The 18,749-nt window shown below is 45.7% G+C and overlaps 1 protein-coding gene across 3 annotated transcripts in view; it reads left to right on the forward strand.

Moving 5' to 3' along the window:
* Positions 1–18,320, forward strand: part of PTH2R (parathyroid hormone 2 receptor) — a 57,930-nt gene extending 39,610 nt beyond the window's left edge. For all 3 annotated transcript variants that reach the window (XM_081174907.1, XM_081174908.1, XM_081174909.1), the window contains 5 exons: positions 3,330–3,396; positions 5,326–5,420; positions 9,825–9,963; positions 15,647–15,688; positions 17,287–18,320. In XM_081174907.1, the coding sequence (XP_081031033.1) occupies positions 3,330–3,396; positions 5,326–5,420; positions 9,825–9,963; positions 15,647–15,688; positions 17,287–17,706 (763 nt within the window). In that variant the 3' untranslated portion in view covers positions 17,707–18,320. The remainder of the gene's footprint in view (positions 1–3,329; positions 3,397–5,325; positions 5,421–9,824; positions 9,964–15,646; positions 15,689–17,286) is intronic.
* The last annotated feature ends 429 nt before the right edge of the window (positions 18,321–18,749 follow it).

The following is an 18,749-nucleotide window of genomic DNA, read 5'->3' on the forward strand; positions in this document are numbered from 1 at the left end:
TGTCCCCAGCAGGAGCGCCAGGGTTCTGTCCAATATTGTGGGTGCTCATTGAGTGTGTGTGATGGCTGCAGCTCCGGTGGCTGACATCTGGGCAGCTAGGTGGGTGCTGATGGGCAGCCAGTCTGGTGCACGTCACTTACTCCCCCCTCCCCAAATCCTCCAGATGTGTGCCCAGGCACCAGCTTCCTGGAACAGGAACACCCCTCCGATGTAGGGGTCTTGGGCTGCCTGTCCACCCGCCGGGCACCCACAGTGGAAATTTTGCCTATGTTCTCCAATAAGTAAAACTTGGTTGGGGTGGCAAGTGGGGGTGAGCACTGTGCACACTGTCTGACCAGGGCAGCACCTTCCCGCTTCACCTCCAGCACTGGATCATGCCCCTGTTAAATGTTTTCTTGCAGAGTATCAATGCATCCTGGGGAAGTAAATTATAAGAATACAAGAATACATTATGAGCAAGAGTATTCCTTTAACAGTAATAATAGTTCTCCTCGATATTACAGTGTCCCAAAGGTACCTCTGGAGACAGAACTATGCTTGAAAAGCTTAACCTTATACAAAATTATTAATCAGACAACTCACCCCTAATGAGCAATTACTAGCTAGTGGATGTGATGTGTCCTCAATTTCTTCTTCATTATGTGAAGAAAGCATTGCATTTCCCTGCTAAAACAACCTCTCTCTGGTTTCTCTTCAGATCATATGAATCTTTCGCCTCTTTCACCTGTTGAGGTTTAAACTAAATGCTGTTTGCTTAAAAAGAAATGTTTCAGGCTTTTAAATTGCTCTGAAATGTTCAGCTACCACAAGTCAGCGGGCACAAAATTCAGTCAGTGCAGGCGGGTTGCAGGCCTGCTATATGGCGAAAGAAGTGCCATGGTCAGATCACTTCCTGGTGCAACTGGACTTCTCTGCGACCCTTCCCATCCACAGGGAGGTGGGACCGATTTGGATGGTCCGCCCCCGCCACTTAATGGATCCAAATGGTTTCCAGAGAGTGGTAGGGGATGCTTTATCCCATGTTGATGGCCTTTCAGCCGATTCCCTGGTGGCCCGCTGGAATGTGGAGTTAACCAGGGCTATTGACTGTTTGGCTCCGAAGCGCCCTCTCCGATTGCATGGAGCCCGGACAGCCCCGTGGTTTTCCACGGATCTGAGGACAATGAAACAATCGTTGAGACAGCTAGAGCGCCGGTGCCGGATAACTCATTCCGAATCTGACCGGACACAGGTTAGAGCTCAACGTCGAGCCTACTAAGTGGCGATAGCGACGGCGAAGAAGACTTTCTTCGCTGCCTCTATTGCATCTGCAGAAAACAGCAGCAGGAGACTTTTTCAGGTGGTTCACAATTTAGCGGAACCACCTGCGACATCTGGGCCCAGTATGGGCCACATGATCTCCTGCAATGATTTTGCAAAGTTTTTTGCAGATAAAATCGCTCAGATTCGGGAAGAAGTAGACTCCACCGTGGGAGCAGGGCCGGGCCGGGAGAGTGCTAGAGACCTGTCTGGTCAAGTTGCGTGGGATCAATTCCAACCTGTTACCTCCGAGGATGCACTCTCAAACACCCACACCATCCCTAAAAAAAGCCCAGTTCTATTTGTTCAGCCTTTTGCTACAGGTGTCGGATTGGGTTAAAACAAAAGTTCTGTTTTCAGCTGCAAAATGCCTCTTTTCTGCTCCACTAAGCACTTGGAGAATGCCAGCATTTCAATGGGAAACCGATCCAGTGAGATCCCTAGGCCAGCCAACCGATGCTGCTCCTCTGTATATGACAATCAAGTTTGCCACAATGGCTGGAAGTCACCCAGGGGTTTTGCAGCAAATGATTTTAAAAGAGAACTTTCTTTTAGCATTTTTCACATTTTAACAGAAATGAATTTTTGAGTCAGGGATTCGTTTCCTGTCAATATGAGACCCTGTTGTGTGCTCTGCACTCCTGTGCTATGTTGGAAATCTGGAATGGGGAGCCTGTAGCTGTTAAGTTGTGGGTGAACATATCAGACGACACAGCGATTCTTCAAACAGCTCTTGTTTATTCACAGGCCAGAACAGAACTGAACTGAAGGGTTCAGCCAGCCTGCTTATATAGAGTTCCACTAGAACGCAACAGTAACCATTTTCTGTAACTATCCAATCACTGAACGTCACTTTCAATCCCTTATTTGCATATGTGGACCTGAGTGAAAACTCTACAGTATCCCCCTGCTGGCTCAGGGTGAGAACTTCAGTACATAACAGTAACCATTCAGATATTGGACTCCACCTCCCATCTTCCCCAAACAGCGTGTCCAGTGGCTGAGGATTGTGGGAATTGTAGTCTGATAACATCTAGGGTTGCAGGCTCCCCATTTCTGTCCTGGGGCGGATCTTCAAAGCAGTCTCGTAGCTGAGAAATGGGGGTGTTTCTTTTTGCTAGGGTACTGCTTTGAAGACATGATCCCAGGAAAAATTAAATTGGAAGTAAAAGCTTGCTTTTGGACGAGATCCCATGCAGGGAGCAGGCCTCAGTTTATTTGAGGACATCTTTGTGAAGGACGGGCCAGCCCGGAAATCTTTTCCACCTTGGGTTTTGCTCTACAAGCTTGTGATGTTTGCATCTGCTTCTTGGTTGCCAAACTCCTGAACCTTGCTTCTAGGCCTGCTGCCTTCTTTGCAAGGACTTCAGGACAAGGCGAATACCTCTTTATTTTAAAGGCTTGACAACCTTTGAAATTATTCTGCCAACCTTCGAAATTATTTTAAGCTGCTCTTTTCTTTGTCCTTTTTTGTATTACAAAACAAAGAAACAAACTATTTAATGAGTTGTCCTGGGAATGCTGGCCGGTCACTGAAAGGCAGGACATAAATGTTTGAAATATAAAAATAAAAACCCAACACAATGAATTGAATGTGGCATTTAGGCTCAGAAGACTATGATTAAGCCTAGTTCTCACGAAAAAGATGGTGTGAGCAGCATGTTACTGGGCTTTATTGCTTTATAATTCAAGTGGCATAGTCAGAGTGGGGGGCCATTTACACCATTTTGCTGTTTCCAAGAAGTGGGCCTCATCTTCATAATCTTTAATTCTTGAATGGGTTGCCTTGAATTGGAATGAGAGTGGCAATTTCCACCCTGTGTGATACTCGTTTGTTACTGCTCCCCAAAATCTGCATTTGTTTGTTAACAGTGAAGAATCTTAAAGCCAATTTTTAAAAAAAGCCGGAAATGCTTATTCTGTGCACCCTCCATAATTAATAGAGCCTTACACAACTATGGAAAGAATATACTGTTTGGACACTTGTTCCTGCTCTGTTGAGTGATGTAGAAATGTTTTTGATTTCGCAGGTGCTGGGAACTCAGCGCTGGAGACATAAAATGGATTTACCAAGCTCCAGTTTTAGTAGCGATTGGGGTAGGATTATTCATATGTATTTATTTTTAGTGAACATTGAAAATAGCCTCTGTCTATCCATAATTGATGGCAGTAGTTCAGGGGTGATGTAAACAACCAGTACAAAGAAGAGATAGGGAGCCAAGCAATTTCTGCATCTTCCTATCATTCTTACTGACTATGAGGGTTCGGTGGGGGTGGGGGGATGACATCCCACCATCCCAGAGTCCTGATGAGGGAAGACTCATTGAAATCCTTACTCTTCTCCCTTTTTGGTGTTGTTTCTTAAAGGGAACTTGAGAAAGGTTTCTTTAAGTCATTGCTCTAGAAGTTACACAGGTGGTGGTGGCGCAAACAGGAAGAGATTTCTCCTGGTTCACTGCACCGCCATGGCCAGCAAAAGCTTCATCTGCTGATCTCTGCCCTGCTATGGTCAATAGCAATACTAGCAAGGGCAATGTGTCCTTGTTATGGAAACAGGCTGGGCCAGCTTGAATGGCCGCTTGCTTGAGGCTTGCTGTGGTCTGTTTTGGCAGGACAGAGCTGCAGGTGTGTTAATATCTGGTTGCAGGATATTTGTAGCTTGGATTATGTTGACCCTGCCATTTGCTTTTAGGCTACAATCTGGACTTGCATCCTGGACATAGCTGTCAACCATCCCTTATTTGGCGGGAAATTCCCTTATCCCAGCGCCGTGTCCCGCTGCTGTCCCTTATTGATGATGCCCCTTAAATTTCCCGGGTTTCAAAGGAAGCAGCTCCTCTCCCTCCCTCCCTCCCTGCCGGCCAGGGAGGAGGGAGGCTCCAACTGTGTTGCTTGGCTGTGTTGCTCACCCAATAAGGAGTCTAAGAACGACTGGGGGGTGGAGCTTGCATGCCTTGTGCCCAGCCGCGTTGCCTGGGGACTCGCCTTTGCTCAGTGCTTCCCAGCGGAGAGGCGACGGTGGTTTTCCTTGCTGCATCCCCTTTGCCGGGTTGCTGCGCTGTGGGAACCACCACTTGAGTCTTCGTTTCGCTGCTGGCTGGGCTTCCTGCCTTTGGCTCGGAGGGGCTCAGAAGTTGAACATACCTGTGCTTGGAATCGGATGGATGCGTCATCGACGGCCCACTCACCCTTGCAGGGGAAAAGGTCTGTCTGGAGCGGGGGCACATGGTGGGGGGAAAGGAAAGGAGCTGGTTGAGTACAATGGCGGGTGGCGATCTCGTGGGGGGGGGGGGCTTTTGGATTTGTTTTGGAGGCTCCTTTGATTGACTGTTATGGGGGAAAGGAAGGGAGCTGTTTGACTAAAATCCCTTATTTTGGCTGCTGATCCCTTATTTTCGAGGCTGCTGGTCCCTTATTTTCAAATCTGTAAGTTGACAGCTATGATCCTGGACTATTAACGGATGCCACCCATCTGTTGGAGAGGCGTATTCTCACTCAAATGCTTCATTGAGTTTCTGTGCTGCTCATTCCAGTTTTCCACTTCACACATTAGCCCATGGGCATGATGCCAAGTCAATGGAAGGGGGGTGGACTGGGAAGAAACTGGGGAAGGTTAAGTGCAGTAATGTCGGGAACTGGGCAGTTTGGAGCCTGGGCTTGTCAGCCTGGATTGGCTTAATGATGTAATCATCGCAACAGAAATGGAAACGAATGGAGAATCACATCCTGGTCCTAAATTCCAGATGTCCTCAAAACCTTCCAGTTATCAGAGGCAGATTTAGGGCAGCACAGTCAGTTCCCCACACTGGGCGCCAGGCTGCTGGGGGCCGGGCGCTACAGGGCACCACAACTATGACTTAGTGCAGGTGTAAAATAGAAGGCATGGGGGGGCAAATTTTGACCTTGCACAGGGCACCACTGAAACTTGAAAGACCAAAGTCTGCCTCCGCCGTTATAGAGGCAAGCAGTTGATATTTCTAAAGGGATAGTGGGAATAATAACACACACCTGTAAACTGTTTTACAGCTAAACTTTATTCTGTTCCTCAATACTGTACGGGCTCTGGCGACAAAAATTTGGGAGACAAATGCTGTTGGCTACGACGTAAGGAAGCAATATAGGTAAGCCTCTACTAAATTAAGTTGTGTCTTTGTTTTCCAGTTGCCCTCAGAGAGCTGAGGAACTGTCAGAATGCAATACTACTTCTGAATACGTCAAGGGCTATAACTTATTTCTTATGCTGAAAACATCCCCAGAGAAAATACTAGTTTTGTGAACTCCCCATATGAATAATTCACTTCTTCAATGTATATATTAATGTAACTTATATGCTAATTGATCTCATCATTCCCAGAGGCATCCAGCTCCAAGAGTGGCTCTCAAACATCACTTATCATAATTTTAAATCAGATGCATATATATTTATATGAAGATTTTCAAGTATGAATTAGGAATATAATCAATATTTGTCAGCTGTTTACTTCTGATGTGAGGCAGATTTCAAGAAGGCTGAAAAAGGAGAGCTGTTTAAAAATTGGCTAGAAGCATTTTTAAAATAGAATACTTCTCCACTCATCTTAAGCATCGCAATCCTCCCTGAGCATAAACTCCTTAATGTGAGTGTTATCCTGGGCTGAAGTATTCAGCTCTGACCTTTCTTGGAGAGGGAGGGAATAGCTTCTATAGATATCTGTCACTTTTAGAGGTGGTGAGCCTTTCTTTTTACTGATGAAAAAGGGATTTCAGGTGGTGGCTGAACTGCAACAAAAAGACAGCCCTGCAGTGTCTCTAATTGAGAATGGCCCCGTGGGAATGACACTGCCTTGTTCTATATCAGTGTTTCCCAACCTTTTTTGGGCAAAGGCACACTTGTTTCATGAAAAAAATCTCGAGGCACACCACCATTACAGCCCCGTGACGTCAGCGCGCAGCGTCACGCCGGGAGGGACGCACGAAAGTGTAAGTTTCAATTTTTCCCCCTCCCCCTTGCCTTCCTTCTGTGCCAACCGCCAAAAAGCCAAGAATCGCGGGACCGCCGGCGGAGGGGGGGAGGGTGAGCGGAGGCAGCGGCGAGCCCCGTTCCTCCCCATCTGCCCCATTCTGTGCAAGGAGCGCGAACAGGTGTGAGAAGGGGGTCAAACCTGCGGGTCGGCGCCGGGGAACCTCCAAGCTTTGGGGGTGGGGGGAGAGGAGGCAGCAAAGCGAGGCAGGAAGGAGAGCGCGGCTTGGCTGGGTGAGCTTTGGCAGGGGCAGGGAATGAGAGCCGCGAGGCGGGCGCTGCGGACGGAGGCGCTGCCCGCCAAGCTCGCAGGCAGCCAGGCAGGCAGACGGCGAGAGCCCCACGCTGGGCGGCCTCTCCTCGCCGCCGCCGCCCCGCCTCTCGCCGCCCGACTCGCCCGCCTCCCTCCGGGGACGGCGCCCCAATCGAAAATTTGACTTAAAAAAAATAAAAATCTTTCAAATTTTTTAATTTTTCCCACGGCACACCAGGCAACATCTCGCGGCACACTAGTGTGCCGCGGAACAGTGGTTGAAAAACACTGTTCTATATCATGGGGGCATTCTTGGTTGGTGTTTTCAAAGATGGCTGCCTGCAATGGCTGGTAAGACTTAAAGGCCAAGGTTTGATTATAAGATGTGTTGGTTTCTATTTCCCTCACTGAGCAGCAATAGAGATCCAGCCTTAACAAATGGTATAGTTACCATGTGCCTGACTAGAAGTGGGAAGACTCGGGTTCAAATCTTCACTCAGCCATGAGGCTCACTGAGGTGGCCTCAAACCATCTATCAGCCAAACCTCCCTCACAGGATTGCTGTGAGAGTAAAAGGGGGAGGAAGTACAGTGGTGCCTCGCAAGACGAAAATAATCCGTTCTGTGATTGTCTTCGTCTAGCGGATTTTTCGTTTTGCGAAGCAAGCCCATTGAAGGATTAGCGGATTAGCGCTATTAGCGCTATTAGCAGCTTTTAGAGGCTTTTAGCGGCTTATCTGCTGATCGGATCAGCTGATAATCGGCTTAGCGCTATTAGCGGCTTTTAGCTGCTTTTAGCGGCTTATCTGCTGATCGGATCAGCTGATAAGCAGCTTAGCGGCTTAGAAAAAGGGGGGGGGAACCAGCAGGAACTCGCAAGACATTGTCGTCTTGCGAAGCAAGCCCATAGGAAATTTGTTTTGCGAAGCACCTCCAAAATGGAAAACTCTTTCGTCTAGCGAGTTTTCCGTCTTGCGAGGCATTCGTCTTGCGGGGCACCACTGTACCAGGTATGCTGCTTTGTTTATTGGAGGGAAGGTGGGATATAAATGGAAGGAAAGAAAGTGGGGGGGGGGGCAAGAATAAAGCTGACCCGTACTTGGACTCCTAATTTGGCATTGATCTCTTTAAAATGCACCCTAGGGGACTGTGATTCAATTAGCAAATGGACTTTGTGTCTCTGGGACCCCTCCCCCTTCAAACCTCCCTCTTCGCCACTGTGAGCAACAACTCAAAGTGTATCCTTCTGTTTTCTCGTTGAAAACAGCCATACTAATTGAGAGAGCCTACAATAACTGCAGAGACAGCTTCATCTGCAGTCATATTAGTTCTTATTTGGAAGAGAGAGCCAAGCAGAACATACGGTAGTTTTTCTGTACTGCACTGTAATAAGCTGTTCGTGTCTCTGGAAATGTGCTGAGTTATTTCAGACCTCTTCTTCATACTAAAGATGATTGTTGAGAAGCAGAAAGGAAAGCAGAAGGAGGCAGGGAGAAATCAGCTTTGTTTCTGCAACACAAAAGAGAGATGTATGTGCATATGTATATGTGTATATCAGTGCAATTTTTCTAGAAAGAGGTGCAGGAGCTCAGCACAAACATCTCCCTTGTTTTCTTATAAAGGCAGTGGCACCCACCTGAGAGGTGCTGGAACTGAGTTCTGGTGAAAAAAAGCCTTGCTCTTTGTGGGACGTGCTCTCTCAAGAACCAGTGAGTCAGTGAGTTTCTCTTAGCCTTCCCTGTGCACAGGCAGCAGGAAGGAAAGATAATCGCTGTAGATCATCAGGGCTTTGAGCTTCCAAGGATAGTGGGAGCCATTGTTGCTGATAGGATCTACAGGCGCCCAGTACTTATGTGAGAAAGTGAGGTAGGCCTCTGATCTCCAGAGCAGATAGAAGAATTGGTTCTAGGGACAGGGAACGTCTAAGGGGCTCTTGTCGGTTGTGCGTAATGAATTCTCATGCCTGAGACATTGTCCCGTCTGGCTGTAAATACAAGCCAGACAGTCAGAAACACAAGGAACGAAAAAGAAGCCCAAGGGCACCAAGAAATCCTTCAGTTTTCACAGGCGATGAAATTCCAGGGGACTGGAGTATGCTATGGTCCTTGGGCAACTCCTACTGAATAAGATTGCATGTCTGCAATTCTGTTGAGAGTTAGGCTGATTATATCCTATTGTGCTCAAGGAGATTTAGGCAGCTTCAGGGATTGTAGGCTATGACACTTATCTGTGCAGCATCTAGCACTTTGTCGGAATGACTGATGGTGATAACGGTGGGCTGCCCTAAAACATTGGCTCAGGATTTCAGTGTTTAATCTAGGGAAGGGTTTGTACCAACACCTGACCAATGAGGAATTTGTCAGCAAATGGCAGAAAACCATGGCTAAAAAAGCCACCTCTATTGGTCTCCCTCCCTCCCCCCCCCACTGTATTACCTGGGTTATGAAGGTGCCCAAAAGATGTTAAAGCAAAGATTATGGGAAAATGCACACAGTGACTTGCGATCTCGATCACACGCAGAGCCAGTGTGGTGTAGTGGTTAAGAGCGGTAGTCACGTAATCTGGGGAACCGGGTTCGCGTCTCCACTCCTCCACATGCAGCTGCTGGGTGGCCTTGGGCTAGTCACACTTCTCTGAAGTCTCTCAGCCCCACTCACCTCACAGAGTGTTTGTTGTGGGGGAGGAAGGGAAAGGAGATTGTTGGCCGCTTTGAGACTCCTGAAGGGGAGTGGAAGGTGGGATATCAAATCCAAACTCTTCTTCTTCTGTAGTCCGCTGGCAGTAGGAGTACAATATGGGTATGTCTTTAAGTTAACATCTTACATTAAAAACCTGACAGTACCAGACTATCGAAGGCTTTTCACCAAAGCCAGACTAAATGTCTTTCCTTCTGCAGTGTTGGATGGCAGGTTGAGAGGAGTTCCCTACCAGGACAGACTTTGCTCGTGTGCTCAAGACATCGATTCCATAAAACATATTTTGTTGCATTGTGCAAAATATGAGCAAGCCAGGGCTGAACTGATACTACCCTTGCTGGTACCTTTCCCGGGAAAATCAGAGAAAGACCAGACAAATGCTAGAACATTAGCAGTGGCAAAGTTTTTATCGGTGGTTGCAAGAACAAATGATCCCTATATTCTAAACAAAATGCTTGTTTAACCTGGAGGTAGGCTGTATGAATTGTGTACTGCTTTGTAATGATTTGTTGGGTCTCTGGACCGTAATAAAGGTTGATGATGGTGATAACGGCAACAACTTCTCTTCACTCTTCTAGAAAACTAGCCAAATCCACCTTGATCCTGGTCCTTGTCTTTGGCGTGCATTACTTTGTCTTCGTATGCCTGCCTCACACGTTCACCGGGCTGGGCTGGGAGATCCGGATGCACTGCGAACTCTTCTTCAACTCATTCCAGGTGTGCTGGTGTTGGTGCTTATAAGCCGTAACTGTTCACTTATGCTAACTGGAGAGGAGGTTGTTGCTGGGAGGCAGTAAATCCTTCACGGGCAGCTGAATGTGGCAAGAAGGTATTTGTCCAAGACTCTGGAATATGCAAGCGGACCTCTTGTACCTTCAAGGGCTGGAGAACTGGAACCATTTTGGGAGAGTGCCAAACTTAATTGGGACGTTTGTGCTTCTTTAAACCTAAATAGCAACTGCAGGAGGGGCTGAACAAGACTGGGACTGTGGGGAGGGAGCATCGCCTCTCTTTCTTGCTGTGGTCCTGGTAAAAATTGCACCTCCCCCCAAAATCTGCTATTTGCATTTGGAAATAGGTATTTCCCTTCTGATGCAAATAGCAGCTTGCAGAAGGATTTCTGCCAAGACGGTGTTGGCCTTTCCCATTCCCACGGTCCCACACCTTCTTAAGGCCTCCTTGCCTGCAGCTGCTATTTACGTCTGCATCTTTACCTTTAAAGAAAGATGCATTTTAATTGCATCCATGCAATTAATCTTGTGCCTAGGTTAACTTTAAGAGTTTGCATTTGCTGTGCTCCCCCCCCCCCTTTGCAGGGTGAGCTCAGCATCTTTTACTATGCAGAAGGCAGGTGTAAATACCAACGATTCCAGTGCTGATTTAGTGACTGGTCTCCTTCTCTCGCCATGCCTGCCCCATCATCAGCCCTTCCCAGTTTAGGCTGGCTTGGTGGCTTCCTTCAGAAATGTTTTAAAGTTTCCCATAAAACGCTCATTTGCCACCATTTTAAAACAAGAAGTGCTACCTGTTGTTTTGGGGTTTTTTAATTGACATTTTATTGATTTTTCCCAATTATAAAGCAATAAAGTGATTTAAAAAAAGAAAAAGTGCTCCCCATTGTAATAATGTTGCGCAAAACTGCTGCAGGAACTGGAGGAAGATTTAGCCAATCAGTGCTGTGCAGAGCAGGCTTCTGCTGCAAACTCATGCAACCAGTTTTCACTGATTTTGGGGGGGATGAGTGGGGTGTCTAGCTCCAGAGGCAGATTCAAATTGGAGTTCAGCAACCTCTGAAAGGCCACTGGGTCAGCACTCGTGCTTTAAATGCAGCTTGACATTTTTAACAGATGCAGAAGAGGAAAGACAAAATGAATATGAATCCAAACATTGCATCTTCTTCCTTCCTTCTCTTTTGCTCTCTGCTAAAGTGACACATGTTTAAAGCTATTATATAAGCCCCGTGTTTGTTTCCTGTGAGTCTGGTTTTGTTTTTTTGTAAAGTGCTGCAAGAGCCAGCCTTTGATCATCCAAACTCAGCTGCCGCTGTATATGTTCATTTGCAGCAAAGATGCGTAGTCCTTCAAAGTAGGTGCTGCAAAACTCTTCCGTTGTTTTCTTTGTGGATTGCCACAGGAAGGCCCTGTGAAGATCTAACCCTCTGATTCTGTTTGTCTCTTATAAAACCTGCTTCCTTTCCCATCTGTGGTAAACCTTCGCCCCCAGCCACTTGCTCCTCTCTCACCTGTCTCTGCTCCCCGGCCAGACTAGGTTTCTTGAGCAGGACTGGCAGGCGTGTTTACTTTTTACAGAACAGGACAAAATAACACTGGTAAGGCTGCCACCACTCCCTTTGTTCCGGGGAACCCAGAGCCACAACCCAGGGAGAAGGCTGTGCCCTGTTATTGCTGGTTATTCCCCCTCCACAGGCTGTATCCACAGACCTGCAGACAGAAATTCTACGGTAGAGCGTAACTAAGCGTAAGGCTAGGAATTAGCTATTCCCCCGGAAAGGCACACAAACCAAAAACAGTTTCTTTCTTTAAAATTTATTTTAAAAGAACATAAGAAAACATGCTAAAATAGCAGGCACTTCCTTTTGTATGTTACAGGCAAGAAAAATAAGAACATTGCAAAGTCTAACTAACTTACATACTCACATCGAAACAAAGAGAGAATAGTTAGAGTCCTTTCAAGTCCGCATTCAAAAGCTTTCACAATTCTCCATCACAAAGGATGTAAGGACAGCCACTTAGATGGAACTTCAGCAGCCAGGTGTTTTGCGGATTGCAGAGCGCGCTTTCCTAGCCATTTCCAAGATCTCTTATTCCCGGTTTGCACGTGGGTCGGAACCCCCAAAACCAATCATAACTCTTTATTTTTCAAATTCTCCAATGACTGGCTTGCAGGCTAATCAATCTAACTTCTGGCAGCTGGGTCAATTAAAAACCCAGAGCCTAAATCAAAGAGGTTCCTCTCTTCCGTGTGGTGTCTACAGATGCACATTCCCAGGCAATCAAGGCCAGATAACATCACTGAGGGAATGCAGATAACTTTGGACCCAGGTGCTAAACCTTCCATTAAATCAGGGGTTTCCTTTCTCATAATAAACCTTTCACACCCTGGGAGCCTGTTAGTCTGGGGTTAAAGGGACAGAACTTATTTCCCATGGTCCTTGTGGCTTGCTGGTTACCCACAAGGCCTCACTCTCGTTGCTTGACCAAGGAATAGCTTCTAAACAAACACTAACTTTACTACACCATCAGTCTGGGATTCTTTTGGTTTCTGGTGTTAGAGTGGCAACACCATGGAAATAGAGTAAGATCAATGCATTGCTTAAGTTTTTGTTTATTTAAGGCTCTTGCATACATCTTTTCATGCGGCATACACATCATAATACATTTGATGTGCCTGGCATGACTCAAAGAATTCTGGGAACTGTGGTATGCCAAGGATGCTGGGAATTTCTGGAGGCACAGATGGAGGAGAGGTGGGAAAATAGAAGTCCTTGACTAGGGCTTCCGCTGATGGGCTGCAGTTTACTCCTGCCCCATGCGTTTTAAATGCGCGGTCCAAACGCAGCCTCAGGTGAAACTCACAAAGCAGATCACTTGAGATGATTACAACAATAAGCATCAGGTTGTTTTTTTAAGTTACAATATAATAGAAGAGATGACTTGCTTGTATTTCCTGTGTTGCTGTATAGTTCTTGCATCAATAGCAGAAATCTACAGTCAGTGTTGGCAATTTGAAATTTCTCCCCCAGTCTCTTTCGATAAATAGAATTGAATGCAGCAGAAAGATCAATGGAAGCTGCATAAAGTTTCGTCTTCTTTGTGTATTTCCTTACAATATGGTTCAGAGTAAAACATTGATCAGTCCTTTGAACCCCGCTTGTTCTACATGAATAACGATGCCATTTTGCATCCAGTCAGTTAATTGTTGAAGGAAATACTGTGCATATAGTTTGGAGGAGAAGTCTAACCAGCTAATTGGCCAATAGTTTTGTGGCTCCTTCCTATTCCCTTTCTTACAAATCACTAAAATGACTTTCATTGTCCACCCAGAGGGCATTTAGCCTGGGCCGTTTATGCTGGTAAATAAGTCAGGCAGGATAGGTCTCCACCATTAAATGTAATCCTTGTAGAGCTCAGAGGGAAGCAAATATTATCCCGGAGTTTTCTTCGATTTCAGGCAGGAAATAAGGGCCTTTGTCTCATACAGGAGTTTAGTTGTGTTTTAGGAATGTTTGAAAAATCATTACACACTACTGGCATTACACACAGACTGACCACCACGTATATTGGAGAAATATTTAACCCAATCAGAGGCAGGAATTGAGACTTCCTGTGATGATCTCACTTCATTTAAACCCCGGGCCACCAGTTCCCAAAATTTGTCTTCTCTCCAACTTGTTTGTTTAGAAAATGCTATTATCACAAATGTGTTAATGATAACAGGGTTTGTTGTGGGGTTTTTTGTAACCCATCGGATTTAGCCCACTCCTTTGTTGTGAATCGCTCTTACATGGCTGGGGCAACATTTAAATCACCCATCTACATGTGGACTGGGGCTGATTTGCACAGACCTGCCAATTGCCCCATTTTTAGTGAGACATCCCAGATCATGGAAGCCATTCCCAGCTTCTGGTTTGATCCTGGAATGTCTCGTCTTTTGCTTTTGTTTTTTTAATATTTTATTTTTGTTTTTTTATAACAATGTTCATACAGTGGTACCTCAGGTTACATACGCTTCAGGTTACAGACGCTTCAAGTTACAGACTCCGCTAACCCAGAAATAGTGCTTCAGGTTAAGAACTTCAGGATGAGAACAGAAATCGTGCTCCGGCAGTGTGGCAGCAGCGGGAGGCCCCATTAGCTAAAGTGGTGCTTCAGGTTAAGAACAGTTTCAGGTTAAATACGGACCTCCGGAACAAATTAAGTACTTAACCCGAGGTACCACTGTATACATTTAAATCATTTTCAATTTGTACACATCTGAGATTACTTAAATCCCTGGACTCCCCCCCCCCAAAATGGTTTCAAATTTTTCCTATTCGTTCTATTGCATCTAATTACATTTTTCAATTTCATGTTTATCCTTTTTTAACTTAAGTCATATTACATTATAAGTGGTATTACAATTCTGCTAGCATTTTTAGATATCTACAGTGGTCTTTAAGATACTCTATAAAAAATTTTCCATTCTTGACTATTTTTTCATCATCTTGGTGTCTGCTCTTCAGAGTTATCTTCGCCATTCAGCTTAGTCCATCATCTTGGTTATCAAATTCTTCTTTGGCTGGCACTTTCTCGTTTTTTGGTTCAGTGCTCTGGTGCGAGTGCGAGATTTTGTTTCAAAGAACTGGTGATGTATTCTGGCACACTGGCAGGGTGCTGATTCCATGGGAAAGGCTCCGGCTCTGTTGTTGAGTCCTTCAAGTATTCTCCTGGGTGCAAGAGCCAGTCATGGAGAAACAGCTCCTGTGCCAGGCCATTGGGGGCATCAGCTCATAGGGCATCTGAGTACCGGTATCTTCCTTGCTTATGGTGTCAATTGGCTTAGGGCCAGCAGACATAGAGGAGCTGCCGTTTGGCTCAAAGGATGCTTATATATATTTTTCAAATTCAAATTCAAAATCCTTTATTAGGCATAGCACACCACTCATTAACAAACAAACATCATATACAAACTGTATAAAATACGGGCTCAGCGAACACAATTTATCCCAGTCCTATTGTTAACTCCAGGAAATAAATCGATGTACATAGATAATATAATACAGCACATCAACATCACCTACCATTAAAACCACTAAGTCTCTTTATCATGGCCCATTCTTTCTTCATGGACAGCACTTAAAAATTCAGCCGCTATTAAAGTAATTCGATCATCGCTGTCCGCCAGCAGGTCCTGAACAGTTGGTTGTGTACAAATCTGTCTATTAAATTTTAGGGCCTCAAATAATTGTTTTCTGGCATAACTGCCAAAATCACAGGAAAAGAATATATGCTCTAGAGTATCGGGTTCCTGTTTTCTGCATTTGCAGAGACGCTCTGATTCTGGGATAGCTAAGTATCTTCCTCTCACTACCACCGAAGGAAACGTTGAATCTGGCCAACATAAACAGCCTACACGATTCATGTTTCTTCAGATTTGTCATGTATCCCTTTTGGAAATCTCTACACAAAGGGAGATTTAAGTGGATAGGAGAGCAAGTGCTGTGCTTTGCACTTGCTTATATATATATAGTACTTATTACTGAAATATTAAAATATTGCATCTCACTTTTTAGCCCCTCGTTCACAAATTTCAGTTCAGCTGCATCCATGTGTAATTCTTGCTTCAAAGTGGAGATGGTGAAATGACTGAGATTCTTTCATTGTTCTTTATTCTCCTGCAGGGTTTCTTTGTCTCTATCCTCTACTGCTACTGTAATGGAGAGGTAAGTCCCTAGATGAATTGGGACAGGTGGCCTTCCTAGCTGTGAAATGGGGGGGGGGGGCATGGCCTAGTCAGCAGGTGCATTTGGGACAGTGAACGAGATTTTAAGAAGTTGCTACCTGTTCCAAGCCACACACACACACACACACACACACACACACACACACACACACACACACACACATTTTTAATAAGGCAGATGTTTAGGTATAAAGAAACACATAATTATATATGTGTGATTGAAATGACCTGTAAAGCATGAGAGGAAGACTGTGCGTGTTGCTTTGGATCCCAGCTTCTATTTATAATTTCGATTTCTCTTCTTACAAAATGCTTCCAATGAGATTGCACTGGTTTTACTTCTTGAGTAGGGCACTCTTGGGTTCTGTCCAAGAAAGTGCAGTTTGTTAAAAACCAGTAAGGACTCTCCTCCCTGGCCAGCCATATGCCAACACAAGGTGGAGGCAGGAGAGAAAGCTTGTTTCCATTAGAAATGAGTGATTTCATTTGTAATTTACCAGCCACTCTTCTTGCACCTCATTAGTTGGTTTAATTAACTTACTGCCCTCTGGGCATTATTCTTCAGGTTTGCTAAGGGTGGGAAAGAAGGCGAGACAGAGAGATTTGAGTAATGACCATGACATATAAACACTTGAATAACTTTTTCTCTCTTAAATAGTTCTCACAAAGTGCAACACAATAATTAAATTTCATGTTTTTAGGTCGTTGTTTTGTGCAGTGACTGGAACTAATATTTGATGTAGATTCCAGATAAGATCTCTCTATTTTTTAAAATGTTTCTAGACCTCATGGTGTTAGAAATAAGAGCTAAATAAATAAATAACCAGCTCTTGTTGTTTCAGCAGAGCTTCTGTGTCTGGTGTGGCTCTCTGTCCTTCTGTTGCATAGTTTTTTTAATATACTGTATATACCTCCAAAACATATATTATTGTGCTCTCCTACCTACTCACTCAGGTGGCGCTGTGGGTTAAACCACAGACCCTAGGACTTGCCGATCAGAAGGTCGGCGGTTCAAATCCCCGTGATGGGGTGAGCTCCCGTTGCTCGGTCCCTGCTCCTGCCAACCTAGCAGTTCGAAAGCACGTCAAAGTGCAAGTAGATAAACAGGTACCGCTCCGGCGGGAAGGTAAACGACGTTTCCGTGCGCTGCTCTGGTTCGCCAGAAGCGGCTTAGTCATGCTGGCCACATGACCCGGAAGCTGTACGCCGCCTACCTCGGCCAATAAAGCGAGATGAGCGCTGCAACCCCAGAGTCGGTCACGACTGGAGCTAATGGTCAGGGGTCCTTTTACCTTTACCTTGCCCACTCACCACAGCTTCCACTTGCCCCTTAATGCTTCTGCTGAAGAGAAGGCATGGCTCCAAGTTTAATTTGGCAGTCCAAGCAAATATTAACTGAATGAATGTTTCATTTTATTATTACTAACACAACTGGACGTAGTTGCAGTTGTTATGGTGAGGAAGAGGGGAGCTGTATGTTTGTTCCTATATTCAAAATTATTTTTTAAAGAAGAAGACACGACATTGGCCTAACACTCTTCCTTTGCGTTTTGATCTGGCCGTTTCCTTCCCCTCCAGGTGCAGGCTGAGATCAAGAAGACCTGGGCTAGGTGGAACCTGGCTGTGGACTGGGAGAGGGCGGCTCCTTGTGGGAGCTATCGCTATGGCTCTGTCCACATGAACATGGCGCACAGCACCAGCAGCCAGTCTCAGATGGCGGCCAGTTCCCGCATGGTAGTAATTTCCACCAGGGCTGGCAAAAACGTCACCCGGCAGAACGACACCCAGATAACTTTGCCCGGGTATGTTAGGAGCAACTCTGAACAGGACTGTGTGCACTGGTGGGCTCATGAAGAGGCTGAAAAAGAAGAGGAGGAGGAGGAGAAAAAGCTGGATGCTGTTTCTCTCAAGGAGCCCTTTACACTACAGGGCCATTGCACAGGCTCCCTTAACGAGGAGGTGACGGAGAGCAGGGCTGAAGTAGAGGCAGCACTTTAGCAAGCCAGAGAGGCATGAAAGAGAGGCCGGGAATTAAAAATAATAATGGGCAGGCCCATCTTCTCCTACCCAAGTTACTAAGCTCTGCATCAGAGCCCGCCATCTTGGCTCATCTTCATCAAAAGCTTCCTCAGACGCAGCTAATGTCATGTGCTGACTCAGATCTGTGTAGCCCACTGTCATCGACGGGCTCTTTGCTGCCTCAGGCCAAAGCTTCTCTCAGAGCTGCAACCAGGGCTTCCTCACCATAGAGAGCAGGGGGTTTTCTGCATGCAAAGCACATCTTCTACTGAGCTCTTCATGACCCAGGAGCCTCACAAGCATTTCTGCACTGCATGCTGTCCCTGTGTTAGCAAGAGGTTTTTTTTCTGCCTTAAAAACATCAGGGGCACCAGTGAAGTCGAAATTCAGTGGAGTTTAGGCAGAAGAGAATTATTTTGATTAATGGAAGCTTCACACACCATTCACACACACAAACTTATATATGAAGTCCAAATAATACAAAATCACAGCCATCATACCTATCCCCACTAATGAGGCCAGAAGTCCTTGCCAATCAGATATGTTGCAGCAAAGCCAAACTCATGTTCACATCCCTTCCAACATGTAACAAATGTCAGCACTGAGTCAAAGATGTGTGCGACCATAATGTTCCCCCTTAACTGTATCATATGTGCATTTCCTCTCATTGTTATGAATCTGGTCGGTCTCCCCAGCCCCTCAAATGTTTGTTTATTTGTGATAATTGTAGGCTGCCTTTTAGGGCACTTGGCCTCACAAGGCAGGTTCCATGAAAAGGAAAATACAATACACAAGTCAGAAATACAAATGACATATCAACCACCATTAAAACAATAACATATAGTAAGCATGAAAGACAGTGGCGTAGCGTGGGTTGTCAGCACCCAGGGCAAGGCAAGTAATTTGCGCCCCCTAACCCGTGGATTTGCGCCCCCTAACCCGTGAATTTGTGCCCCCTAACCCGTGGATTTGTGCCCCCTAACCCTAACCCCCAGATGTTGCGCCCGGTGCAGCCGGCCCCC

This window comes from Podarcis bocagei, assembly GCF_964188305.1.
Source record: "Podarcis bocagei genome assembly, chromosome: 1".
NCBI classification, from domain to species: Eukaryota; Metazoa; Chordata; class Lepidosauria; order Squamata; family Lacertidae; genus Podarcis; species Podarcis bocagei.